This window comes from Xiphophorus hellerii, chromosome 6, assembly GCF_003331165.1.
Source record: "Xiphophorus hellerii strain 12219 chromosome 6, Xiphophorus_hellerii-4.1, whole genome shotgun sequence".
NCBI classification, from domain to species: Eukaryota; Metazoa; Chordata; class Actinopteri; order Cyprinodontiformes; family Poeciliidae; genus Xiphophorus; species Xiphophorus hellerii.
In genome coordinates, this window is record NC_045677.1 from 5,700,044 (window position 1) to 5,727,826 (window position 27,783).

The following is a 27,783-nucleotide window of genomic DNA, read 5'->3' on the forward strand; positions in this document are numbered from 1 at the left end:
GTGTTTGTTGGCTCGGATGAAAGCTCAACAGGGAATCTCTGTTAGCTGTGAGAGGCTGTCCGTTGACCTTTGTGCTTTGACCTCTCTAAATGTGGCGGCGTCACCTCCCTGCAGGGATCAGATTATTATTAGAAACAGGAGTGTTGAGAGACGAGAGACATAAAAGATTAAGACTTAAGTGTAGAAAAAGAGAGCAGAATCAAAATAATAATAATAGAAAAAGAAAATGAATGAAAACAGGAACCAAAGGGGAATCAGGGTGAAAATATATATTTGATGCCCCCCAAATGAAAGAATATAGGGCTGGGAATATCCTTTAAAAGCCTCTAAGCTCCATTAAACGCAACCTGAGACTGTAGTAAACAGGCAGGAGGTCTTCTATTAGCCTAACAGTGAAATACTGCCAGATTTTTATTGGCTGCTCAGATCACCAGACATGGGCTTGTTGGCCAGATTGGTCCATGTTTAACTTGCTGTTGCAGAAAAACAGACATCAGGTTCTATAAGCCAAAAGACAGCCGTTTAATTTTTTCTTCTTTTTTTTTTTTTTTAAATCAAAACAATCAATATTCATATTTATATTTTTTGCCCATTACTGTTTGCAGTCAAATGTAATAAATGACTCTGAAGATTAGTTTTCAGGTCTTGCACAACATTTTCCATTCTATTTAGGTCTGGACTTTGAAAGTTCTCGTTCCACTGGCAGATAATTTTTCTCATTTCTCTCATAACCAGACATTTCTTTCCATGTTAGAAGTGAAATAATCTGACAGATAAACTATTACTTTTTCATCACTATTGAGGAACTATTGACTATTGACTTAAGCACCTGTATCTTGCTAAAAAGTTACTTGTAAGCCAGTTTTATATTATTTCAAGCGTACTAAGATATTTGCACTAAAAACTAGACCAAAATTACTTGATAAGATTTTGTGTTTTTGCAGTGTATCTGAATCAAGGGACTGAACACCAATGCAAGCCACACATTTTTGTTTTGTGAAGCATTTATAAATCCATATATCCTTTTGTTTCCTTGACAAAATGATGCACTACTTTGTGCTAGACTATCACAATAAATACCAGTTCAACAAAATTGAGTCTATAGTTGGAGTTTGGTAAAATGTAGAAATGTTCAATATACTGTATGTATTATTCTTTATATTTTTCCTTGTTTCACTCCTTTTGCTTTATCAAGGCTTAAGGACCATTGGAGTGATCACCAAACTGGATCTGATGGATGAGGGAACAGATGCCCGAGACGTTCTGGAGAACAAACTGCTGCCGCTACGAAGAGGTGTGTATTTTTATTCAGAGTAAGACATTTTCTACTACAGATGCACTGATTTGATATTAATATCTGTATCGATTACAATATTGATAAAAGTTCTAGATCGGATATCGGTGGCAATGTTCCCAATCCATAAGCTCAGATTGATTCAGTCTAATTCTACGCTTTGTGCTCTGAGTGACATCATGCTTTATTATTTACTTTACGTTATATTTAGAAATCCAAATAGCATTTTTTGAACCATTTGAAAGAAGGTTTACTGATGTTTATTTTTTTGTCAGCGTCAGTTTTTTCTTATTTATTTCACATTGGTTGTTCTACTCCTGATTCCATTGACTGTACAAATTAATGTTTGTGTAACTTGTGAAGATATTGGTGCAGGGGGGAAACGTTATAACAATTCTAAGGGCCCCTGACCGACAGGGGGCCCTCCGCAATTTATTTATTTAATTTTTCTCATAGAAATAAAAAAAAATTGGGGCCCTGTCAATTACAAAATTAATCATATTGTGTTTTCTAAAATAGTTTTTAGCAGTAAAAATTAAATGTTCCCCCTCCCAGACCAAAAAACACACGTCCATATTTGCCCTGAACCCCCCTAGATCTGCATGAAATGGTTCGTTCCTGCTTGGAGCTTGACGGTGACGATGTTCAGCAGCAGTCAGTAGAAGACAAGAACGACTGTGGCTGTTACTATGCTGCCAAGAAAAATATTAAAGTCAGGTTTTCAAAAAAATAGAGAAATAGAGAGAGAAAAAGGCAAGAGTGTCAATTTTTAACCCAGTTTTTTTTTGTCATGGGGCCCAAGATTCCTATCAATCAATCAATCAATCAAATTTGATTTGTATAGCACATTTCAGCAGCAAGGCATTTCAAAGTGCTTTACATCATTACAAACACAGAAACACAGTGCAACATAGAATCAACAATCAAAACACGACATTAAGTCAAGTTCCATCATTAAATTAGTAATTTATTACGTTTCAAATACAATCCTAAACAGGTGGGTTTTCAGTCGAGTTTGCATCCATAAAGGTTTACCTGTTACACTCCTACTGTGTTATATGGAACAAAATACTTGTTATTTTTATTCCCACTCACGCTCACAATCACACAGTTTAAAACGATGTAAACAGCTTTTTAATGGGCTTCCGGCACCAGGCTCCGTTCACCTCTTTCACAGAATTTCGCTCAGGGACTCCGTCGTCCCTCACGGATTTTTGTGCAATTCTATGGTACCTGTTAGTGTCTAGAATTTACAGGGTGTCCGTTACACCTGTACTGGTGTATTTAAGTGTGTTCATTTATCAAATCAATTTGTAATTCAGTCCCTTTTGAAAAACAGAAACATTTCAATTCAGTTCAGACGATAGTAAACCTCAGATATAGGCATCGGAAGTGAAAAAATGGATTGGTGCATCCCTACTTGCTACTGTCATCGTTTGATTCATTTATCAGGTTGCATTCATTAGAATATTTCTCTCACATCTCTCTGTGTTATTCCAGGGTACATTGGCGTGGTGAACCGCAGTCAGAAGGACATTGATGGCAAGAAGGACATTAAGGCGGCTTTGGAGGCTGAGAGGAAGTTCTTCCTGTCCCATCCGAGTTACAGGCACATAGCCGACAAAATGGGCACCCCTCGCCTGCAGCAAGTGCTCAACCAGGTGATGATGGATTTACCCTCTCTGCTCTCCCACGATGCTCTTTACATAATTAATAAGAGGGTGGCCTACTTTTTATTTGTGTGTGTTCTTTTTGCTTCCATCACTCACCACCTTCCATCCTGCCCAGCTCTAAATAATTCATGATTTCACAGAATTCCAGATTTTCTCTGGATTGCTTTCGGAAGAAGATCAGAATCTTATTTCATTACAGTGAATTACGTGATACGATACAATTAAGATAAAAAATAAAAAAAAAAGATTCCAGGTAGTCAAAACGCACGTCATTTTATTCTGTATTTGATTTTAACTCGCGTCTTGTCGGATTTGTGTCTCCTTAGCAACTGACCAACCACATTCGGGACACCCTGCCAGCTTTCCGCAGCAAGCTGCAGACCCAGCTGTTGGCTCTAGACAAGGAGGCGGAGGAATACCGGGGATACCGGCCCGATGACCCGTCTCGCAAAACCAAGCAGCTGTTGCAGTCAGTACTGCTTCTTTTCCCACAACCGAAGCAACATGAGACGTTGTTGACTAAAGACCATGTGAAAGGAATTTCTCTCCTCTTTTTGTTTTCTGTTTTTTGTTAGTTCACCTTTTTTAAGTTGCCAGAAATCAGAGGCTTGCTGTAATTAGCTGATATGTGGTTGTTGTTATTGTTTTGTTTTTTTTTGCACATTTGTTGTGTTTCAGGATGGTGCAACAGTTCTCTGTTGATTTTGAGAAGAGGATTGAAGGCTCGGGGGATCAGGTGGACACGGTGGAGCTGTCTGGTGGAGCGAAAATCAATCGCATCTTTCATGAGCGCTTCCCTTTTGAACTCGTCAAGGTGAACTACTGCGTATTAAATCTGAAAAGTCGGGGAAAAAAATAGGATAAACACAGTTGTTTGCAACCCTGGTAAAGGTGGGCAAAAAGCTTTAAAATATACTAAATGAAACTTTAATTGCATCAGTATGATATCACTGTTATAAAACAGGATCTGTATTGAAGAAATAAAATTGGACGATCCATATAAAATTTTTCATCACACGCAGTAGCTGAGTTTCATTTGCAAATGTTTGCGAAACTTTGTCGATGTGCTGCTGATGTAGAAAAAACACATTTTCGTGATTGCTGTTTCCATTGAATAAGAATGCAATTAAAATCAGACGTGAATAAGTTTGTTCAGGCGATAACTCATTAGATAACACACCAGGAAGTGGTCGTCCTCCTGCCACATCCTGTCGTTTTCTTCATCGTTTTTGGCAGTAGAAACTTCTGGTTGTTGATCACTTGACTCGTGTGATACTAAAAAAGTGTTTTCGTCGCAGTTTTGCGAAAAATACAAATTTCGGTACAACTGGAAAAACCGCCTCATCCTACCACAAAGACTTTGTATCAAAAAACATGAGTTCTTTTTTCTTGATCTTTTTTTAATTTGGCGTCTTTCTGTTGAGCAAAAATTTATTTTCAGAATTCCAGTTTGCGCAATTATATGGTCAGGGGAAACGCTGCCAGGGAGCAGAATGGGAAACGAGAGGGAGAAAATGGCAAAGCTCACCATTAGGGGATTGCAACATAGACTGGCATCTTGGGGGTAAGCAAGTCTCCATGACAACCATGAGATCCTGTCTACATGACAAATAGTGATCCATCCATCCAGATCCTGAAAGTGTTGAGGGCAGCAATAAAATATTGATGTATTTTTTTAAATTACTTCAAAGAAAACATGTTTAAAACATCTGAAATTATGTTCCTTAAAAAAAAATACTCAATGATTCAGAAATAATTTACGGTGTCATTTTTCTTTGCAAATCTAAGATAAATATTTTTAAAACATCTGAAATAATGTTACTGCAATAAAAGATGTATTTGTATTATAAGCCTTTTTACACATCTTTACCAGAGTGCAAAGAAATGTGGAGGATGCTGCATATAATCCCTCTATAGCCTCTAAAGATTCACTTTCTTTAAAAAATAGACAAGTTAGAGTGATTTGCTGCAGCCTTAGTTCCTAGGGCTAACTCTGTTTTCTTGTTCTTACAAAAAAAAAAAAAAATTCTCTGAAAAAATGTTCTACAGTGTGAATGTTAAAAATTGTTCTCTATTCTGTAGCTAGGTATAAAATATTTAAGTGTGTAAAACCAACAAGTACTCTGTATTCAGTTATTGAGATAATCTCTTCATTAGCTGAACATGTAAACTATTTTAAAGGAAGTGTGTGGTTTTTTTTAAACTCTCTTGTTTTCTGCTTCAGATGGAATGTGATGACAAGGAGATGCGGCGTGAGATCAGCTACGCCATCAAGAACATTCATGGTATCAGGTACGGGTTTCTCTATTTTATTTCTTTCTTTTGTCCATCAGTGATAGGGAGCAACCTCCTGCTTGTTAGCAACACAAAATGATGAAAACCTTTGCTGTAAAATTTCTTACCCACCCTGTGTGGCGTAATTCATACGCTAATGCTAAACTGCACAACAACCAGTCAGATCATTTCTTTTCTTTCTCCAGAACTGGGCTTTTCACCCCTGATATGGCGTTTGAGGCTATAGTGAAGAAGCAGATTGTGAAGCTGAAGGAGCCATGCATCAAATGTGTGGACATGGTCATCCAAGAGCTGATCAACACCGTGCGCCAGTGCTCCAACAAGGTACCCCCCCAACCCTCCCAACTCATGACGATTATGTTGCTGCTATATGACATGCTAACTTTAGTTAATCGTAAAGCAGCGTCTGAAAATACCAGCTTCCATAATAACGTTTGACGTTTCCCATCTGTGGATGCGCTGATATGCTGCGTGTTTTGTTTCCAGCTGGAATGCTTCCCGACGCTCCGCGAGGAAACCGAGAGGATCGTCACCTCTCACATCCGGGACAGGGAGAGTCGCTCCAAGGACCAGGTAAAGACCGCTCTGTGTTCAAGCTATACTTATCACATTAGTTACTAATAGGCCTGTCGCGATAAACGATAAATCGATTAATCGTGCGATAAATTAAAACTATCGACGTCATTTTAATTATCGGCATTATCGTCTCTTCCGGCCTTTTTCTCTTTCTGTTAATGACACTGAATGAAAAAAAGGCTCAACTCCGGTGCTCTCCACTGACTCCTCCCTTCCTCATTTCCTTAGTGTAAAGCCCAGTGCACACTACCGATTGTCGGCCCATTTTCAAAACCTGACAGACCCACACATTAGCCGACAGAAATCCTAGGTATAACGGTTCGATCGGTTCGGTCCTGCCGTGTGGTGTCCAACAATGGGCACAAAATAATGGCTACAAGTCCAGTTAACTAATTTTAAAACCAGGCATTAATCAATGCTTTACTACAATCTACCTGCAATGCATGTGGCTAGTGTCAGCGTAAAGTCCTGACTGAATGAAAATCATTATAACCTATTTACGTCACGTTAACAAAGAACAGCTGAAAAGTTACCGGGTTTATCGGTAGCAATTTCGCTCCAACTCCTCCTCTTGTCATTTCTATATTCTTTGCATGTTGAATAAACATTAATGTTGTTTCCACATATCATCTCCAATGTCCGCTGGACTTCGGGTTGCGTCGTTTCAGCTGTTTGGGATTCCCCTCCGTAATTTCCCCTCAGAAAGTGCAGAGGAGAATCCGCGCTTTCTGATTGGCTACCTGTCACATTCAACAGGCTGCGTTAAAGCGCCCAGTCGGGGAAAATCCCTGATTTGGATCGGAGCGGCCACGATGATCTACCGTAACACACCACACAATCTCAGAAAGATCAACGTTTTAAGATTGTTGTAAGGGGAAAAATAGGAGCAAAAAATCATGTAGTGTGAACTATTGCATCAGGTAGTCGATGTGCCCGTCTTCTCTATTTAAATCTAATTATTACTGAAGGGCAACATAATATACAGACTTCATAATCTGCACTCTTTTGGTTGAATGCAGTATTTATTTCCACTTTTACTTTATGTTGTTTAGGTTTCTTTTTTCAAGTGCGTTTTTTGTTAATGGAGACCATTTTATTTTCGTTTTTGGTTGTTTTGTTTATTTTGTTTATCAGCTCCAGTGTTTAGTGTTCTTTTGAAAATAAAGTGTATCTATCTTTGGCAAGAAATCGCATGGATTATTATGTCATTTCCATTAAATCAGTGTAAAAAGGTCTTCAAACAATATTATCGTTTATCGCAATAATTTTTGAGACAATTAATCGTTCAGCAAAATTTGCTATCGTGACAGGCCTAGTTACTAATAACTATTACAAATGATAAGGAAATTCAGATCTGTAGTTCTGCTTTTACTTCTTAAAAACAAAACTCACTCAAAGTTTTGTTTTGAGTCAGTTATAAAACTCACTCAAAACTAACAATTGGTCAGATATTAACCTAACAAGAGGTTAATATCTGACCAATTAAGTTTTAGGTAAAGTTATTTTAGGTTAGCTTAGCTTAGCACAAAATATCCCCTGTAGCAGAACGAAAGTCTCACAGAATAACCTTGAGTTATTTACGAGAAAATAAAAAAATGTATTACAATATATTTTATTGCTATTTTTAAATGAAAAAATCGATCTAATGTATGGATTATTTCAGGTGTTTATTTGATTTTAAACACATTTCTGTCTTCTTAAAAGTTTTTATGATCAGTTAGAATTTTGGCACAGTATTAGCTAAAAAAAATTAATTGTTTTAAAAGACTTAATGATTTTTATATAAACCTGTAGTGTCCAAAGTGTGACCCGGGGGCCATTTGTGGCCCTTGACCTCAATCCAAGAACGATACAAATTTAGCCCTTCAGCTCAGGTGTTTGACGTAGATGGAGCCTTTCTATTTTTCAATAGCACAGAATTATCTCAAACAAAGTAAAATCTTCTCACAATAAGAAATATTGACTACAACATTAATTATTTGACTTTAAATGAACACACTTTTTAGATTATTAAGTTAGACTGTAACTTTTACTCAAAAGCAAACTTTGCTGCACCCAGATTTGCTTTTAATTAATTGAATAAACGTGCAGCACGCATTTTTCAAGAAATTGTGACCTAAATCTTGATTTTAGAGCTGCTGACTGAATTGTTTTCAGTCTTTTTTTCCAATTGATACCAAGAAAATTAGCAAAATTACTTAAAATAAGGCAACCTTGCAGAACCCTTTTTTAATCACGATGCTACTCTACACTCCTGTTCCATCTTCCTCCAGTCGTTTCTCATAATAAATATCTTGTGTCCTTTCAGGTTCTGCTGCTGATTGATCTGCAGCTCTCTTACATAAACACCAATCATGAGGATTTTATTGGCTTTGCTAGGTAAACATGAAACCATCTCACCTCAATTCAACACGCTAAATTTTTGTATTTTTAACAAAGTTTGCTGTCACTCTTCCCCACCTACTTTCTTCTTATTTTTCTGATACTCCATGTCTGCCTCCGTGTTGCTGTTGCCGTGGCGCAGCGCTCAGCAGAGGAGCAGTCAGACTAACAAGAGCCAGAGTTCAGCAGGAAATCAGGTGAGCGTATTCTCTGTTTCGTGTCAAAATACAAATGGTGGCACACGAGGTCGAAACTGTTGTTCGCATCGACGCGAATCAGAGACGGCACAGAAAAATGGAAACCACCGAGCTGAAACGCATTTACAAAACTCTCTTCTTCATTTAGTTAATCTTTTGCATAGGATGAAATTTATGATTTATTAATTTCACTGCTAAAGTTTCTACAATAAAATATCATTCATATTTATAATTATTTATCTCCCATGCTTTTGTTTAACAGCCAAGAGCGGACGTTTGCCACATATTTTGCTTCCCCATGGTTTTCTCAAGAGAGATTAACTTGGTATCTTGATGTTAATTAATTATCTCGAGGAAATTGTTGGAAAATGAATATATTATCTCAAGTAAACCACCGGGAAAAAGTGGAAAACGTTCATTCTTGGCTTCCATACTTCAGTGTTTCAGTTAGTCACCAATTTTTAAACAGTAGCGATGCACCGAGAAATCAGCTTCTGATTTTAGTAATTTTGTCTGGGCTTTAAAACAACAGTGAATTCCTGTTGAACTGTAGAGCTGTGTAATGCATACTGCTCTCTCTGCTGATGTAACTAAACATTGGTCAAAGGCCTCTTACATCCCCAGTTATAATAAATGAGAGAATAAAACACTTTTTTTCCTCTCCCATATTTTGTGGGGCACAGTTAGTATATTTTTTAATGATTTTTTTTCTAAAAAAGGTCTGAAAACCTTGTTATGGGGTTATTTTCAGGTGTTGTGTGAAAGAGTAAAGAGGTGCTGCATTTTGTTTGAGTTAGTTTTTAATTATATATGTTGCACAACCTGGAGGATTTAACTGTAATTGTACATTTTCTATGACACAGAAGGACAGCGACGTACATTTTGAAAAACAATAGTTTTATTCTAACATTTCATTGTTAAATCAGTGAAATTTATCCACAATATACAGTACAGACCAAAGGTTTGGACACAACTGTGTGTCCAAACTTTTGGTCTGTACTGTATATATATATATATAAAAATGTCAGTTCTTGAAAGAAATGAACTATAATCATAACCGGCAGATCAGAGTTTTAAAAAATAAATCAGTGGATTCTGTGATCGGTGCATCTCTATTGAAAAATGCTTTTTTTTCCTTTGTTTAGTATCACTTTTCCCCCCCACCATCATGCCTGGTGTTGTTGAGACGTTTCCCTTTGTTTGAACCCTCCCTGTGTCATAAAGGTGCCACCTTGCATTTCATCCCCACCCCTTAGTGAGAATCTCAGCTGCCCTCTCGAGGGTGTCTGTCGGTGAGTATCGCTCATCCGTAGGTCGTGGTTTGCAATGTCGTCTGTACCTGCTGCAGTTCTGCTTCTCGCCAGTGTGTGGTGCTCTCCAGCACCACTGCCATTTTCCTCCGTGACGCGCCATAGAGATGCTAACTGATCGGTGTGGGGCTGAAACTTTTTCTTTACTAAAAAAAGTTGCTGCTCTAGTTTTCTCTTACTTTTTTTCTCTCCTAACACCAGTTCCACCTCTATTTTCATCTCTTCTTGTTTATCTTCAGCTCTTGGAGCCATAAGAAAGAGATTTTATAAAGATGTGGGTAAACTCTTTAGTCAGTCTTAGGCGGTGCAGGTCTGACAGTAATCTAACCCAGTAATCCCTTGGCACCGGACCTGTATGGTTCTGTTTGTGTCGGGGTTAATACACTCAACACTGACGACACACAAGCACGCTTTATCTCTGGTAGAAGATAAAGCCTCTAACCGGCATCTAGCTGTGAGTGCGGCTGCACCGAGTGAGTCACATTCACACACCTCAATTAACCTTCGCGCACGTTTCGTCTCGCCGCCTTTGCTCAGATTACATGATCAAAATGTAACCAGTTTGCTGTTTCCGACTAACATAAAGCTTCTACGGTGAGAATCTTTTTGCCGCTCACGCCTCGGCTGTACCCTCTCCCCTCAGGTCATCCGTAAAGGCTGGCTGACCATCAACAACATCAGCATCATTAAGGGAGGAGCCAAGGAGTACTGGTTTGTGCTCACTGCCGAGAGTCTCTCTTGGTTCAAGGACGATGAGGTGAGCGTGATTCAGCTGCCTTCAGTTTTATTACATAATAATATTAGTCTATTACATGTGGGTAACTGTGGAAAGGGGTTGGAGTGAGGCTCTGTTGAAAGGCATAAGCAGTTGGTGTCTTGCTTGCAGTAGATAACTCTCATTGGATCTTCATTTGTATATTGGTCGGTGACTTTAAGTGCCAAGAAAAGCGCCTTCAAATAAAATGTTTTATTTGTGTAGTTCTTTTCTAAAAATACCTCAGATGCTTACAGGAATTAAGCAAAATTGCAGAAAAGAACACTTAAGCACATCAAACAAAATCTTTAAAGGAAAAAAAATATATTATTCATTCAGTACAAAGCTAGATGAGTTCAGAGGATGAAGCTAATGTCTCTGAAAATGCTAAGTTATATTTAGATTTTTTTTTCTTACATACACCAGTAACACTTTTATATCTATGTGTTTATAGACACACTTGTAGTTTTTCAGTATTTTTCTGTAAACTGCGGTAGCTATGCAATGACATTTTGTTGCCAAATTCACTGTTGTCTTTGTGCAATGACAATAAAGTGAGGCTTAGTCTAATGAACCAAAGACTTAAATCAGATTTTAAAAAATCCAATCAGTTTATGACTGTCGCCACGTTTGCATTGGATGGTTATTTAGACAGTGCTGCAGTTGGTAGCACTGTTGCTTTACAGCAAGAACGTCATTGGTTTAAATCCCAGACTGGGGTCTTTCTTCATGGATTTCTCATGTTCTCCCTTTGTTCTCTCCGGGTAGCCTGGCTTCCTCCCAGGGTAACCTGGGAGTCCAGAAACATGACTCTTGGGTTAGTTGATTCCTTAGGTGTGTGAGTGTGTGTGCATGGTTGTCTGTCCTGCGTGTCCTGTAGGTCAGTGGTCCCCAACCTTTTTGTCACCGCAGACCGGTCAAGGCTTGGCAATTTTACTGCGGCCCATAGGGCCGCTCCAATCTAACATCGGACATATTCAACATGTTGAATTGTCTTGGCCCTTTTATCGCAGCCTGTGGGGTTTTTCCCTGACTGGGAGCGAGAACGCAGCCTGTTGAATGTGACAGGTAGCCAATCAGAAATCCGTGACGTAAGAACAGAGGGAATCCCAAACAGCCTGCATGGCGCAACTGAGAGCCCGATTTAGTGCATAGTGCAGCAAATAGTGCGACTGCGCCTCCCTCAGTCTTTTATCCAACGTTTGTTTCTTTACGTTACGTCTTTTATCGCTTAAAATGAGTCCACAAACTATCACCACTGCATCTACATCATCGGACATGTTTGATTATTCTAAATTCACGTATGGTACGCTCTCTGACTCTGGTTGCTGTAGTAACGTTTACACACCCCTACAAAATAAGACACAGAACATTTTAACTCACGATAACGATAAATTAATGGGAGCCCTGAGCTTGTGGGAATCACCTACCGGGATAAATCCATTCTCCTGTCTCTTCTCTGGGCCTTTTTCCCTTCGCAAAGAAACTTTCCAAAGAATCTGATCTGTTTCTGACTCATCTTGCTGCTTGTGGGCTCAATGTTGGCGCGCAAGACGTAACCGAGGGAATCCGGTTAAAGGATTTTCAAAATAAAAGCTCCTCCAGACTCAAATGATACATAAAACGGAAATATTTAATTATTTCTTGTCCCTGCCTATTGACCAGAGATCACTGGAAACCCTGCAAGGATAAGCAGGGAAAGACAATGGATGGATATTTACACTGAAGCTGAAGATTATTTTCACAGGACATGGAATTTGGAGGAGGTGCAACACCAAAGATCTTCCTGTGTGAAACACAAACTGAGAACAGAACATGGGAAGTGTTTCCATTTTAGTTAACCACCTGATGTGAGAGTAAAAGCACCGTTAAAAGAAAAAATATTGTAGTAATTTTGGTTTACCAAAAACAATTTTATAGATTTTTTTAATGCACTTAGTGCTTCTTTTATGCAGGAAGATGATTACTGGTGCACTGCTTCCTCCCTCATTTTCATAGACATTAATTGCCTGCTGTGTAAATAACCAATAAATGCAAACAGCTGATACAATTCACATAAACCGCTATGAGATTTGGAGATTAGAATAGTTTTAAGATGTCAGAAGTCTCCTTAGCTTTTGGTCCATCTCAGACTAGCTATTAGCTATTAGCTTCAACTTGTCTGGATTTATGAAGACATGAAGTTTTCTACTGCAGGTAAGATTTTAACTAATCTTTTTACAAAACCTCACTTTAAAATTCCCCAACCTTCCCTTTAATGGCCCATTTCAACAGCTTGAAGTCCACAAAGACTCCTCATTAGGGCTAGACAGTAAATCAATAATAGTACATACAGCAATAGTTTCGCTTTAGCTGCTTGACCTCCCATGGCCAGCTAGGCAAAATGGGCGGCATCAACTCACTTACTCTTTGGTTATGTAGCAACAACCTGCTGAGTATTTTACACAGCAGCAGTTTCAAGTCTTACCACCATGCTTTTCAAAATGAAAAACAACAATGTGGCGTAAAAACTGTGGGTAAGACTGGAGAAGTCACGCCACCAGTTTGGCAGGATTTCAGATATTTAAAACAAAAAATGAATCAATAATTCTTAATATCGACCGAATATGAAAAGCATATATCGTGATACGTTTTTCAGCCATATCGTCCATTCCTGCTCCTAATCAGACTTCCAGCTGAAAAGCACCAGAGTTAGGCACAGGAAGGACTCTTTAAAACCTATTGTGTTGCACTTTTAATTAAGGAAGTAATAATAAACAAAAACCTAGTCAAACCATCAAAATAGTGGGTAAATGACTACTTTAAAACAGTATTTTATTATTTTAAAAATGACTAACGACAGCAAATGTCTTTAGCAGCTATAGCCCACCACCATTTGCATCCACAGGCCAGCATACACAGGATGCAGCATTTGGTCAGATGCCGGCCTCTGCTTGGCAGGCTGACGTCTCTCTGCCTGTCTGTGCCTGCTGTACAGGTTGGAGGACATTCTGCACAGCAAGTGTAGATAGGCAGACACACAGCAGCTCCTCCAGCCAGCCCATTCTGATGCTGCATTGTTGCCCAGGAGACCCGATTGAGTTGCTTGCCATCAAGAGTTTTCAGGAAAATGTCCTCTGGAATGAGTTCTTGAACAAAAAAAAGCTGCGTCCGCAGTTTTTGATGATCAAATAAAATGTTTTTTTTCTCCAACACATCCTCACTTGTGCTTTCCATGCACCTTCTATTCTGTGTTCCTGCGCTCCCCACCTCCTTCCGCTGAGACTTCAGCCATTGACTCCTTCTTCTTCTTCACTAAATTTGGAGCAGCCCCAATCCCAACCAAATGCTCGCTCTCTCAGCCACCCAAAAATACGCAACCGCCCGCTCGGAACCTCAGACGGCGCGGTGCGGCGCACGCGGGGGCCGTGCAGATTGCCATCCGAGACGCTAACGCGGCATTGCCGGTAATTACAGACTCCGCTAGCTTCTCCTCGTGTATTTCTGTTTTACACCCTCTTGAACTTTTCTACGGTGGTGTACACGTCTGCCTCCTCCCCTGTATTAATGCGGCTGGCAGTTCCTTTGGAACTTCTTGCATTCTTGGCAGGAACACTTTCAATCCAAACATCATCTGGCCTTTTCTTTGCAGAAGAGAAGACATATTAGATATCAGTACCCTTCACTCCGCCGTCCTCCAGCTCTTTGCAGAGCAGAGGCGCTGCTTTGATCGTCTGAACTTTATCTGCTACTTGTGACTTTTTGCTGGAACAGTGCAAGTTCTCAGCTGAAAATCTGATTAGTTAGATTTACTGCTTTGTGTGTGTTGGTGGTTTTTGTAGTCTTTTTTTTCAGCTTTTCCTGCATTTGCTACTACCTATCATACGTCAGTGCCCTGTGCTTGCTCAGGCCACCCACAGAAATGCCTTCGCTTGGGGTGTCTCAATGTACCCTCAAACCCCAATTGATTGATTGGTCCGTAGCCCTTTTGGATCAATGCTTTGCAGCCATACTTGCTCCTCATCCCCTCTCACTCCCCCCTTACTCCCCTCCCTTTCCAGAGTGACCGCATCTTCCTCAGCAGCCTGCATGCTCGCTCATTCATGCAGTGATTTATGTGAACTTGCTTTTCTTTTAATGCTCAACGAGCATTGATTTGAAACCAAGATATGCCTTCAAGCGCACGTAGCCAGATCTGAAGTTAGTGGTGAGGAAACTGGTGACCCAAGTTTATTCCACAAACCAGCAAGCGAGCGGGGAAAGCGAGCCAAGCGTTGAGAGCGCTCTTTTTGACAAAGTCTAGAAAAAAATGAGGTGGAGACCTCGGACGTATGGTGAAGAAGGACGAGACACACAGAGAGACAGACGGACAGAAGAGGGTCCGTGCCCAGTCTAACCAATGTGCAGACTACTGTACACCAGTATGACAATGAACAGGTAGTCTGAACACTGGGTGGACGGAGCCGGAGTGGAGAGCCAGGCCTTGTGCGCCGCCGGTCCCGACGCTGGTGGGACAGCTCTGCCGTCGGCGCCCCTTCCCCTCTCGCCGCTCCTGCAGCAAAAAAACTTCCCCCCAAATTTGAAATGCAGCGGTACGCCTCATCCATGTCGGTGGGGTGTGGGGGTTTTCTGGAAGTGCCCCCCCACCAGCCCCCTCCCCCTCCTGTTTATTTGTTTAGGTCGGGCGTCCTGGACCGGTCCAGTTTTCAGGTCACGCCGGTCGTGAAGAGTATCCAGCCTTGACGTGGCACATTCGCTCAGACGACTGGGACACACTGGTTGCGCGTTCTGGGAGGGGATATTACAAAAAAGAGGGAAAGAGAGACGCTCACGAGGGAGGGGTGGGGGGTAAGAGAGGGAGAGGAAGAAGGAGGGGTCCCGGTTGACCATATAAGGGCGGTGGTGACCCCTTGGGAAATCCAACCCGAGAGTCTCTGTAGAGGTAGAGCTCTTCCTCCGTGCCCACCACGTCTTACCTGTGTCAACCACAACTTTCCAAACCGAAGGGCTGTCTTTTCTGAATCTTCATCTGAATCGACTTTCTTCTTCTTCCTCTTCTTCTTCTTCTCCTTTTTGGCTTCTTCTCCTCCTCCTTCACCCCGCCGTCTTTAACTTCTCCCTCCTTTCCCTGCATCTCTGTGTGCTAAGCACTACCAGATGTTGAGTTTTAACGCCAGGCTGTCATTTAATCTCTCTCGCTCTCCCTCTCCCTCCCTCGAACAAAAAAAAAAAAAAAAAAAATCAGACAGGAAGTGGGCCCCTCTGGAATGGAAAGAGAAAATATAGAGAAAATATTGAGTGGCTGAGATAAAAGAAAACAGACAGGCCGAGTTAAGACGCGTAGGCTGGGACTGAAGTGTAAAGTGAACGGTAAGGATCTCCGCTCTTTATCTGTTTGAGCCCGGGGTTCTCAGAGACGTCGGCCCCCCGAGTTTGAGTTTGAGTTTGAGTTTGAGCCGGGGCTTTTACCTATCAGCGACCTGCCCCTTCCACACACCAAGCCCCCCGCACCGCCCTTAACCTCGACCAGACTCTCCTTAGAGTTCTCTGCCAGCGCTTCTCTGCGGGAAAACGCACCATGAAGAACGACTGCATCCCGACCCAAACCCTAATGACTTCCACATGTGCTCATTCTCCCTTTTCTTCTCCCTTTCTCTGCTCCTGCCTTCACCTCCCACTCTCATTTCTCCCCCATTCCACCTCCCTTTAACATCACCTCCTCTCTCTTTCTGCCTTCCCCACTTCTCTCTCTCTTGCATTCACCTTTTTCTTACCCATTGCAGTTGGTTGGTTGCCTGACAGATGCTGAACATACCAAAAACATAATAACTCGTATAGCTTTTCTTTTTTTGTGTGTACGCTCATCACTGTTTTCCTCTTTCCCCTCCACCAGGAGAAGGAGAAGAAGTACATGCTCCCCCTGGACAACCTGAAGGTCCGCGATGTGGAGAAAAGTTTCATGTCCAGCAAACACATATTCTCCATCTTCAACACAGAGTCCAGGTCTGCTGCTCATGACTTTGGCTTGGAGATTAATCTGTGCAGACGATATTAAATAAAAACTAGGACTAAAGAGGGGAAATGTGTTTTAGGTAGGAACGACCAGAGGTGCGCTGGGTACACAAAAATTGTACTCAAGAAAGAGTAGCAATACTTCAACATATTTTTACTCAAATATAAAGGAAATGTCAAAGAAATATCTGAAATAAGAGTGAAAAAGTCTTTGGTAAAAAGGCAACTCGGGTACTGAGTAAGTCTTCAAAATATAAATCATTTAATATTTAAAGATTATATCATCAGAGGGACCAAAATATATAGTTCAGCGGAAATCATTGGCATTTTAAAGGTCAAAATGAAAATAATTCTTATAAATAATGTAATTACAAAATAATGTAACAAAAGAAAATTTTTTCCAAATTAATTTCTTTCGATAAATAGCTTACCAAACTTTGAACAAAAACCGAAGCTGCGTGCGTCCGTGTCTGGTGAATTTTTGGCATTCAGAAATTTTACTCAAGGAAGAGTTGCGATACTTCACAATGAAATCATTCAAGTAGAAATAAAGATACAGAGTGCTCCTAAAAGTTTTTTTTTTTTCATTTTTTTTTTCAAAAACGTTCAGTGAATTTAAGTGGTTATTACCCAACTCTGAAATTGACCCAATCAGGGTTTACCATTGCAGGTAAGATTTGATGAACTCTCTCACGGTCCATTGATTCGCCAGCTTCTTTTATCCACATTTCTTGATAATATCATAAATATTCAGTGTTAAGTGGAGTTTCTGCAGGTCACCCTCAATATGCTGCTCCAACAATTGTTAACTCAGCGGGTCACCTAAAATGCACATAGCTATATCATCCGTTTCTACCGATGTGCCAGACTGGACACGTACCGCCAGTATGGTACTAGCTAATTTATCGATGATGTTAGCTAACCTTAGCATATTTAATCTCCTGTTTTCATGCCAGGTAATTTTGCTCTTTAATTTGATGCAGTTCCAGTTAATAATTTAGAGAAAACAAACTTTAATAAAAATTGCTAGTTAGTGGTAAACTTAACACTTTGATTTGAATGTCTTAAAATTTGTGGAGTAACGTTTCAGCTGCTTTCTGAGCAACTCGCCCAGAACAGGATCCTAGCAGGTCATGTTAAAAAGACACACAATCAATGCAATCCCTCTTTTACTTCCAGCATCAGTACAAAGAGTTGCAACATTGAACCCTGAGAACAGAGCAACAAAATGACACTGATTTTGAAGATGGGAACATGAACACAGGCTGGGATTTAGAGAGAAAAAAAATTCGGGGGAGACATGCAAAACACAGCTGCGATTCTTACCAGGTTGTGTGACTGACAGAGGCACAGACTGTCGATCAACAACAGGTAGTGGGAGTTGAGTTTCGCTTGGCGCTTAAAAACGCTTTGACTTTAAAAACGCACCTGGGATTTGACCGGGACATCTCTAGTTTTAGCTTTTTCAACAAACCCGATTTGATTAAACGGGGAATTGTTAAACAGATAGAAAGTTTTCATTAGGGACTAGTAGTAATCAAGCAGATAAACAAGCAGATGGTTTTTAAAAAGTCTGAATTGGCGTAAAAAAGTTTTGTCTCATGCCTGAACTTTCACTAATTGTTACAACATGTCCCGTGAAAGTTTCCTGTTGGACATGCCTGGCTTGGCACCCAACAGGAAACTATTCCACATGGAAGAGGCAATAGTCTGACACACACTTGACGTTCTAAGCAAATGATTTTGTTTAGGAACGTCTACAAGGACAATCGCACTCTGGAGTTGGCCTGTGACTCCCAGGATGACGTGGACAGCTGGAAGTCATCCCTCCTCCGTGCCGGGGTCTACCCTGACAAGACCACCACGGTGAGAGAATCCGCTCCAACACGGTTCAGTGAGAATTACTCAAAATCACAGCAGCTGCTTAATCGGATCCTAACATCATCACCGAGTTCATGCCTGGGTTTTTAGGCAACGTTACACACCAGGAAATATACCAAATATTACTAATAAAATAAAATAAATAAAATCGTTGGAATAAAGTAACGAGAATAAAGTTGAAATAATGAGAATAAAGTCATAATGCAAGTTTATTCTTGAAATATTATGACTTTAATGTCACATTATTACAACTTTATTCTTGCACGACTTTAATCTGTTATTGCTGTGACTATTATCATAGTTTTGTGACTTTGTTCTTGAAATATTATGACTTTATTTTCCTAATACTGTGACATTATTCTCATGTTATTTCCGTTTTATTCTCATACGACTATTCTCGTAATTGTATGACTTTACTCTCAAAATATTATGACTTTTTCTTGTAATTTAATTCTCATAATTTTATGGACTTTGTCCACGTAATAAGACATTATTCTCATACAACATTATGCTTGTAATATTATGACTTTATTCTCATAATTTTATTGTTGAATTTTTTTTAGCATTGCCATCGTAATAAGTCATGTCGATCTATAGAAATACAATAAAGTGAAAAAAAAATCTTTTATTTGGTACATTTAAAATGTCTGGAAAATTCAGATTACATACATCTAAGTTTACGGTCGTAATTTGACAAAATACGAAAATGTTTTGGGGGTGCACATACTTTCATACTTTTGCACGGCACTGCGCAGAGCAAGATTAACACCATGGGCTACGTATGTAAATGTTTAAGTCAGGATTCGCTTTTCAGCACGTAATCAGCTTTTTTGATTTATACAAGCCAGACAGAAATAACATTTATAGATCATTAGACAGAAATACTGAATGTTAATGGCTTGTAACATCTGATTTTAAAGACTGTACTCCAGTTCTGACAAATTTTCATTCTCCTCTGTAGAAGAAAAGTGACAAATGTACCCAGATAACTTAAATAAACATTCATCGATTCCTCATATGGTACAACCCAAGAAGCTGCAGTCTTGGCTGCAGGAGAAAATGTGTGCATTTCATGTCGTGTAGCATAATGATGATTATGATTATCGTGTAGCTGATGATGTGAAATGGCCGATAATCTTTAACAAACTGTCTGAAAGTGCCTGTTAAACTGCTGGTTTTAAAATAAATAATGATTAAATTATAAAGTATTCATGTAGTACAGTTTAATTACTAGTGATTTAAACATCACAAAAACTAAACCGCATAAAAAATGAACTGTAGGAGTTTTATACATTAACAGCAGGAATGTATAAGACTTATTTTTTACGTGTGCTCGTGTGTGTGAGTGGCAAAAATGTCAGTACTTTAGTTTTGTCAAAACATGTCAGCTTTTTCTTTTTTGTTTTTACTTTTAAGCCTTTGTGGAATCATTTTCCTTCGAAATAAAGGGGTGAACTTTTTCTCCCCCTGCAGGTTGAGAGCGAGACGACCACCACCACCACCGACAACTTCTCCATGGACCCTCAGCTGGAGCGCAAAGTGGAAACCATCCGCAACCTGGTGGATTCCTACATGGCTATTGTCAGCAAGTGCATCCGGGATCTCATCCCAAAGACCATCATGCATCTGATGATCAACAATGTAAGTAAAAAAAAAACTAAACATCTACGAACACAAATTTCCGGCAGAGCCGACGTCTAGTGGTGAAATGCAAGAAAAATAAGTAGCATGATTACTTTACCATTCACTTTAGTAAGTCCAGAGGAAAATTGTTTTTCTTCTCTTTTATTTCAAAGTTATAAACAACATTTTGAAACAATATATCAAAAGTTAGATTAGATACCGTGTCTTTTGCTCTTTTACAACCCATTATTTTTTGAAACATAAAGAGCAGACTATTTCAGGTGGCAGCAGAACAACTGACAAGACTTCCTTATTAATGTGTTTAAATAGAAGAGAATGTAGCCTAACCATTTCCGAGCTAATTCAAGCTAATTATCAACTTTCAGGTAGAATGTCTTCTTGAATTTGTGAGAATTGTCCAACATTTTTATTAGAAAATACTGTTTATATCTAGATATATACTGCTTACGGCAGTAGTACACATTGGCCTGAACTAACATGTGTTTGTGTAAGCTGCTTTCCTAAAAAAAAAAGTGAAAAAATTATCATTTGAAAAATAAAGAACAGATATTTTTAGGTTGCAGGAGTACAGCTGACTAGATTTTCTTACTTCACGTGTTGGTGAAGTAAAATGGCTGGGCTTCAGAGCATGTAGCAGCGCAGCCTAACCGTTTTCATTTAAGCTGATTAGCAACTAAGATGCTGTTTTCTTAAATTTATGAGAACTGTCAAACATTTTTTTAGAAAATACTGTTCATATCCAGATAAATGCTGCCCACAGCATTGAGCTTGTTCATACAAAAGAATAACGTGGTTCATTTTAATTTAAGCATTTTTGCTTACATGGCAAGCTTAAGGTAAATAGTGTTCCCATTTTGCTTTCTGATTTGTTGCTACTTCATCTTGAAACCGTTTTCAGCTCAGCTCTATTTTAATTCTTTGCAGACAAAACTCACAAAATAACGTCGTGCTCCTACTTCAGAAACCTAGCAGTTTGTCTTTACAGTTGTAAAACTTAATGACTAGTGCTCAGGCTGCGCCAAGCTGCAGTTGTGGCTGACATAATTGCAGACTGTACCAACAAAAAGTATTGGAAATTGAGTTTTGTCAGAAACTCTCAGTACAGATAATTTAGAAATGCCCTTATAAAGCTTATACAAGGTAAAGTTTAAGACAGGAATACTGGTAGTTAACTTACAGTTTTACCACTCTAATTCTTTCTGCTTTACTGTTTGGTCTTGTCAAAAGGTGAAGGACTTCATCAATGCGGAGCTGCTGGCGTGCCTGTACTCTGCAGGTGACCAGAATGCCCTGATGGATGAGTCCCAGGAGCAGGCCCAGAGGAGGGACGAGGTGCTGAGGACCCACCAGGCCCTGAAGGAGGCCCTGGCCATCATAGGTGACATCTCTACATCCACCATCACAACCCCCATGCCTCCGCCTGTTGACAACTCCTGGGTGGGAGGATCCACCGGCGGTCGCAGGTACTTGAACTTAAACGGGGGAAGGAAAAGTCAAGCCTGGAAGCCTTGACATTTGCTGATTTTTTTCTTTTGATCACATCCGTTCTGCTGTCCAGGTCTCCTCCTCCGAGTCCCACGGCCCCCAGAAGGATGTCTTCGGGCCAGCGGCCGGCGCCCAGAGGGGCCCCACTGCCACCAAACCGTCCAGGACCTTTGGGACCCTTCAACAACAGTGCTGATAGCCCCCAGGCACCCAGCCGCCCCAACAGGGCCCCCCCTAGCATCCCCAGGTAAACGCAGTCATCACCTTTAATGCTTTGTGTTATTTAATTCAAAAGATTTTATTCTGTTTCTAAAGAATTACCAAGTTACTGAAGGTAAAATGTATTTATTTATGTAATTAAAGCCTAATGAGGAAAGTGCATTGCCGAATATACAAACATGCAATTTAAAAAAATTACTGAGCTAAAGTAGATGTATCTTGCAAATTTACAAGCAATAGCCAAATTAGCTAACCACAAGCTTTGGAAACTAGCTGAGCACATAAACAGTTTATTCACATTACATTGGGTTTAATTTGAAAAGGAGGTGTTTTAAAGGATTAGTTTAGAGTGTTTTAGGTAAGATTTTGCTTAAGGGTGACCAACAAGTAATATCTAACCTGCAGTAGAATAGATAACAATCTTGGTGTCTTCATTTCTTCAACAAATCATGATTTATCCCTTTACACGTTGACTGCAATCAGGGGTGGCTTTACAAGGATGTGAGCCCTGGGCTGGAGACAGTTTTGGTGCCTTATCCACTAAGGAAAAAGTATTTTTCTAATGCCAATTACAGTACATTACTATATAGTCTTACAGATGAGCAGCCATGAACTGATGCATGGTAGGTTTAATACGTCCCCTGGCCAACAAACTCCACGTTGTTTCCAAGAAATCGACTTCAACGTCATAATAGTCAAATATTTGAATATTGTTTAAATTAATAGAAATACCAAAAATAGAAATACAACACACCTAATATGAAGTACGACGTTGCAAAACCTCCATTCCTTCAAAGGAGAATAGAAAAGAAAAGAAAAATCTTTGGTGCCCCCAAAACATTGGGGCCCTGGGCTACCGCCTCAGTAAGCCTTTTCTGAAGTGTGGCCCCGGCTGCTCATACAGTGACATTATTTAAATAAGCCTTTAAATTTTTATAGTGCATACGCTTTCTGTTCAAAGTTAACACATCCTAAGATTCACGTAGGCATGAATCTCACTAAGCATGTGTCACTCTGCCTGAATCACTCTTCCTCAGTGTGAGGCTAATCAATCCTACAGTCATCAGCATATAGTCAGCAGCACATTAATGTGCGCAGACATAATGTATTAGTTACTGTTTCTCAACTACAGGATGGGTTGTCCTACATAATGAGTTACTATGCATCAGTGAGGAGGACTTACGGAGGTGAAACACATTTTCTACACCAATAGTTTTCCAAAGACGCCCACCGACCTTTAAACGACAGGACAGCTTTATATGCGCAGGCAGAGGCAGCCACTTCACTTCAGTTTTATCATTTATTCTTGCACATGCTGCTCATTGTAATCTTCACAGCGACTTCTCAGCAACGTTTCTCATTCTCCACCTACGCTCTTTGCTGTAGAGGCAAGCTGGAGTGTCCCAGCAGTTTCTATGGTAACGAGGAAGCTTTGCATTCACACATCTTCTAATCTTTTTATGTCATTCTTTCGGACTGAGAGTATTTGAGCAGCTGGGGATGGATTAAGAGACTCTGAAGAGTGAAAATCAGTTAACCAATACATATAGGAGATACCCTGTGAGCTTTCATGGTGACTGTAAATTGCTAACAGGCTAGCTTCAGTATAAACGTTGTCATCTGTTCAGAGGTGAAGGCAGGTTAAGCTTTTAAAGTGAATCTCATTTCTACACCTGTCTCATGTGAAGTTAAAACGAGCTCTATACTTTCCATCTACTGGATTTATTGTTTTCCTCTTTTCTTTCTACCACAAACTGGATGATAAAAGTCTTCAGGGAGGTTCATTGGTCTCAACTAGACCTTTTTTGAAGGACTATTTTCTTTACAATGACTTCATAATTCATTTTATTTCATTGTGTCTGTTGCTTTGTTTATTTACTTCGGATATTTAAAATGTCTTTCAGTTCTAGTGTTAAATGTTCGTTAGAATTACTTGAATTTACTTGAAAACAGTCTCAAGACGACAATATTGTCATTTATCGCGATAACTTCTTGGGGCAATTTATCGCCCAGCAAAATTTGTTATCGTGACAGGCCTGCTCATTTTTGTATATGACGCCCAAATTTCACTGACGTTAATTGTGGTTTGGCAGCAACACTTGTTAGATACAATGTAATACCTGCCTCGTTGTGGAAAGAAAAATACCATGTACATCTACTTTCTTATCAAATAAATGACAATCTGTTCCTCTTCCTCTGTTCTTTGATGCGTCACCGCTCTCCAGCCGGCGACCACCGCCGTCTCCTACAAGACAAGCCCCGCCATAATCACCCTACCGGCGTGATTTCCCCTCGTCCGCGCCCCTTCTGTCTCCCACCCCTCTCTCTTAGCCATGGCTCTGCTGTCCTCGTCTCTCCTTAGCGAAGACGCCCGCCGAAATCTTTGACCCCTTCAACCTCAGTTTCCCGCCAGGTGAAGACGTCCATGTATTTATGTACAGTACAGTACTCGTCTTGTGGTGTATGTGTATATGCACTTGTTGCTCGCCTGTGATCCAGGTTCGCTTAGCAGGTCCACTACCCTGAAACCCCCGCCCTCCCTTTTCCTCTCCTCCCTACAACCCATGCGGTTCAACCAGCACCCCCAGTCGCTGCTTCTACATAAAAAAAAACAACAACAAAAAAACAAAACAAATAAAAAATAGGCTCAGCAATCATACTGCCCTACTCATTCCAAAACGCAGCATGCCACATAAGCTGCTTTTATTGCATGGGAGTGTATGCGTGCGTGGGCGTGTGTGTGTGTGTTTTCGGGAGAGGGATTAATTTGCCTATATGTAGGCTGAGTTTGATTTAGTATTGTATTAATTTATTGTATAATGCCCCGCCCCCTCTCCCCCACCGAGTGTTGATGTTCTCTTAGGAACAGAAGTTGTATCTTAGTATAAGTGCGTATAAGCTTGATTTTTTTTTTGTTTGTTTCTTTCTGTGTGAATAATACATTGTACATGTGAGTGGGCGTGTGTGTGCGTGTGTGAGGACACGTGTGCATGTGCCGTCTCTGCACGTTTGTTGGCGTTTCAGTTCTGTTTGTTTTCACTGTCAAAGCTGTTAATGATGAATCATATATATATATATAAAAAAAAAAAACAACCCTGCGGGGGGAACATTCAGTGTTTGACTTTTGTGAGTTGTTCCTGTGTTGTAGTAGCAGCCATACATGCATAGCAGGGCTGAGGAGCACCTTTGATATTCTCTATATGGACACACAGCCTCGACAACACGTTTAACCTCGTCATAGGTGTCCACCTGTGCTGTATCCATGGTCAGATTGTGACCCCCGAACCGAAGGGCCTCAAGCTCCCATTCAGATGCTGACTGGAAGTGAAGCTTTGGTTAAAACTAACAATTAAGCAAAAGCAAAAATACAACGGCAGAACAACTTATTCGACACGAGACACTCCATTCAGCTACACTCTTAAAATTGCTGGGTTCAGATTGACCCAATTTAGGTTGTTAACCGAGTCCTGCATCAACGAGTTGATTCAACGCCACAACGGTTGGTTATGGGTTTGTACCAGCATATGTTAAAAGTAGTGCTGTCAATCGATTTAAAAAATGGAATTACATTAATTGTACTCTAGCGCTTTGGTTAATCACGTGTGAAATGTAAAAATGCACGTCATCATAAAAATGTTAGAGAAAATCTATTATTGTCTGAAACCAAAACGTTTCAGTTTTCCAGGTTTTTATGTTCTGGATTTTGTTTCAAACTTGATTTAAAACGTTAGTTATGAACTAGTTGTGCTTCGGTGGAAGGATAGCAGATCATTGCAATAAGTACATACTACCTTAGTTTAATAGAAAACTCCATTGCGCTGTTTTCACCTTTTAACTCGCAGTTGCGACTCTTTGCTGACCGCAGTCCAAGACCATGCTGCTGTCTACTAGGTAAGTCTCCACAGAAGAGAGGCTTTTAGGTCTAAATAGGTAATGTAAATAATCTGCATTGTGAAATACTAGTAATTTCTGTAAATTAATAAAGATAAAGAATAAATCGCTCCAACACCTGGATTACTAAACAAGTAGTATTATTAAAATTAATAAAAAAAAATTTTTTTTTCATTTTTACTTTAAATTCTGACTGATTATAAATTCCGAAGTGAATTATTATTTAATAAAACTATTTACTGTATGGTTAAATGTTAATGACAAGCACTTTAACTTGAGCAAAACTCATCCCCAGCATAAAAAACTTTAGGTCTTTATAATGAAAATCATTTTTGGTTTCATTAGTGCATCTGTGGTTTATTTCCTTATTAAATAAATACAACTTAAACTAATAATATTGAAATATAATTGCAAGAATAGGTGAAGTAGAAATAAATACAGCTTTTTAGCCCGTCTATATTGGCTTTATTGTTAAAAATAGCTAACAGTAGATGGTGCTAACTTCTTAGCAGCTAAAAAGTTAAGGGAGCTTGTTTTTTAACTCGACAGAGTGACAATATTATAATGCAGCATAACATTACCATTTATTTTATCGTTAAATATGGTCAGACTGCTGTTGAGTTCAAAATGGCTGTCTGTGAAGAGTGATGAGGCTCCTGCTAGCTTAACCCAACAAACTTGGTCTCAATGCTAGGCCCAGTGTTTGGTTAAAACTACCCAATTTCTATGTCTTAACAGCACAAACACAACATTTCTGCTTAAGAAATTTCCCGGCTATTTTCAGAGTGGATCTATAGAGGAGGATTAGTCTATTCCGAATGTCATTGGGTTCTCTCCGGTCAGCCTTTTTCTCAGGTCTGACCCAAACATTTATGCCCATCACGAACTTCCGCTCCAGTTTTAGCCCACTCGTCGTTTCCGCTCAAAACCCAGACGCTGCTCCGTCAGCATTTGTATCAGAGCTTAAGGTCGTATCGTCAGTGTTCAAGTGCTTCTCTGTCACTTTGTTATTGTGTATGTAAGCCTAAGCTGTATTCTGATGTATATAGGTAATGATAAGGACATAGTGTACCAGTGGACTCTACAGACCTCGTCAAGAATCCTAGCGCTTTAATCGTTCTCTTTGTCTGTATTCACTATATTCTCTCCTCTCTCTAATTTAGACTGCCTTAATGGCAGTCTAAATAAAGGATTATAATTCTTTATTGCCAAAGTTAAACACAGAAGGAGAATTATGAAGTGAAAAAAAAATAGAAAAGAAATGAAGCTAAAAGGTTCCAGTTGATGTGAAATTGGCTAAAATTGTTTAGCAGAGAAAGTATTGTTCAATTTGGAAATGCACAAGTTGTTAATTTTCTGTGTCTGTATCGCTCCTCAATAAACTTCTTCCTCATAATGTCATTCCTTGTCAACAGAGTGATTCTTGTTTCAGAATGTGGATTTGAAGCCTATGTGATGGAACAACACAAATTAATACACATTACCTATGTAGAAAACGGTGGCTGGTTTTTTGAGTTGCGTTTGAGTAACAAGGCATTAAGCTTTACATGTGTGAGCCAGAGTTTGACTGATGATTCCCCTTAGGCGTAATATGTGTTTTAGTCGGTGTGGTGACCTTTTTTGGACAAAATGAGGTGCGTGATGCAACAGTTATGCAGTAAACACAGGTTAGTAAATCATCTCAATGGATCGCGTCAACCAGGCTATAAAGTTTTAACAGTATGACACACACAGCTTTCCATTGGGTTTTACCGTGACCAAATTTCCCAGAAATCCTTGCTGTGTTTTCATTTAGAGCGCAAATGTTTTGCTGCAGGGATACAGAATTCAAGTGGACAAGTTTGAAGGAGGAAGTAGATTAAAACACAAGAATGAAAAACAAAATGGAAATGACTGTACCCAGAAGGACTCTGTAACCTCCCTCGGGCATTTGGGGATATCTGTGGAGTTTTATTTTAGGTGGGGGTTTTTGACTTTTATGAAATCACAGATTATAAAATGGTAGCAAAACAATTGTTCTTTAGATAACAAACTACATATAAAGTAAGACTGACTGATTTTTTTTTTGCCTCTGTAAAGGCTGACTAGTATTTTACAACCAGAGCCAGCTTGTCTTCCAGGTTATTTACAAACGAGGTGAAACTTTGAAAATGTCTCAAAGGTGAGTGAGCAGCACCCTCTAGTGGCCGTG

The 27,783-nt window shown here is 39.7% G+C and overlaps 1 protein-coding gene across 1 annotated transcript in view; it reads left to right on the forward strand.

The window, feature by feature from the left end:
- dnm3b (dynamin 3b) overlaps positions 1–26,993 on the forward strand; it is a 33,192-nt gene extending 6,199 nt beyond the window's left edge. Inside the window, exons 6-21 of the mRNA XM_032564655.1 lie at positions 1,196–1,294; positions 2,795–2,955; positions 3,294–3,436; positions 3,646–3,781; positions 5,192–5,259; positions 5,448–5,586; positions 5,749–5,835; positions 8,147–8,217; positions 8,363–8,417; positions 10,371–10,484; positions 16,354–16,463; positions 18,224–18,338; positions 19,827–19,994; positions 21,225–21,460; positions 21,556–21,729; positions 23,927–26,993. Coding sequence (XP_032420546.1) covers positions 1,196–1,294; positions 2,795–2,955; positions 3,294–3,436; positions 3,646–3,781; positions 5,192–5,259; positions 5,448–5,586; positions 5,749–5,835; positions 8,147–8,217; positions 8,363–8,417; positions 10,371–10,484; positions 16,354–16,463; positions 18,224–18,338; positions 19,827–19,994; positions 21,225–21,460; positions 21,556–21,729; positions 23,927–23,969 — 1,919 coding nt within the window. The 3' untranslated portion in view covers positions 23,970–26,993. The remainder of the gene's footprint in view (positions 1–1,195; positions 1,295–2,794; positions 2,956–3,293; positions 3,437–3,645; positions 3,782–5,191; positions 5,260–5,447; positions 5,587–5,748; positions 5,836–8,146; positions 8,218–8,362; positions 8,418–10,370; positions 10,485–16,353; positions 16,464–18,223; positions 18,339–19,826; positions 19,995–21,224; positions 21,461–21,555; positions 21,730–23,926) is intronic.
- Positions 26,994–27,783: the final 790 nt, after the last annotated feature.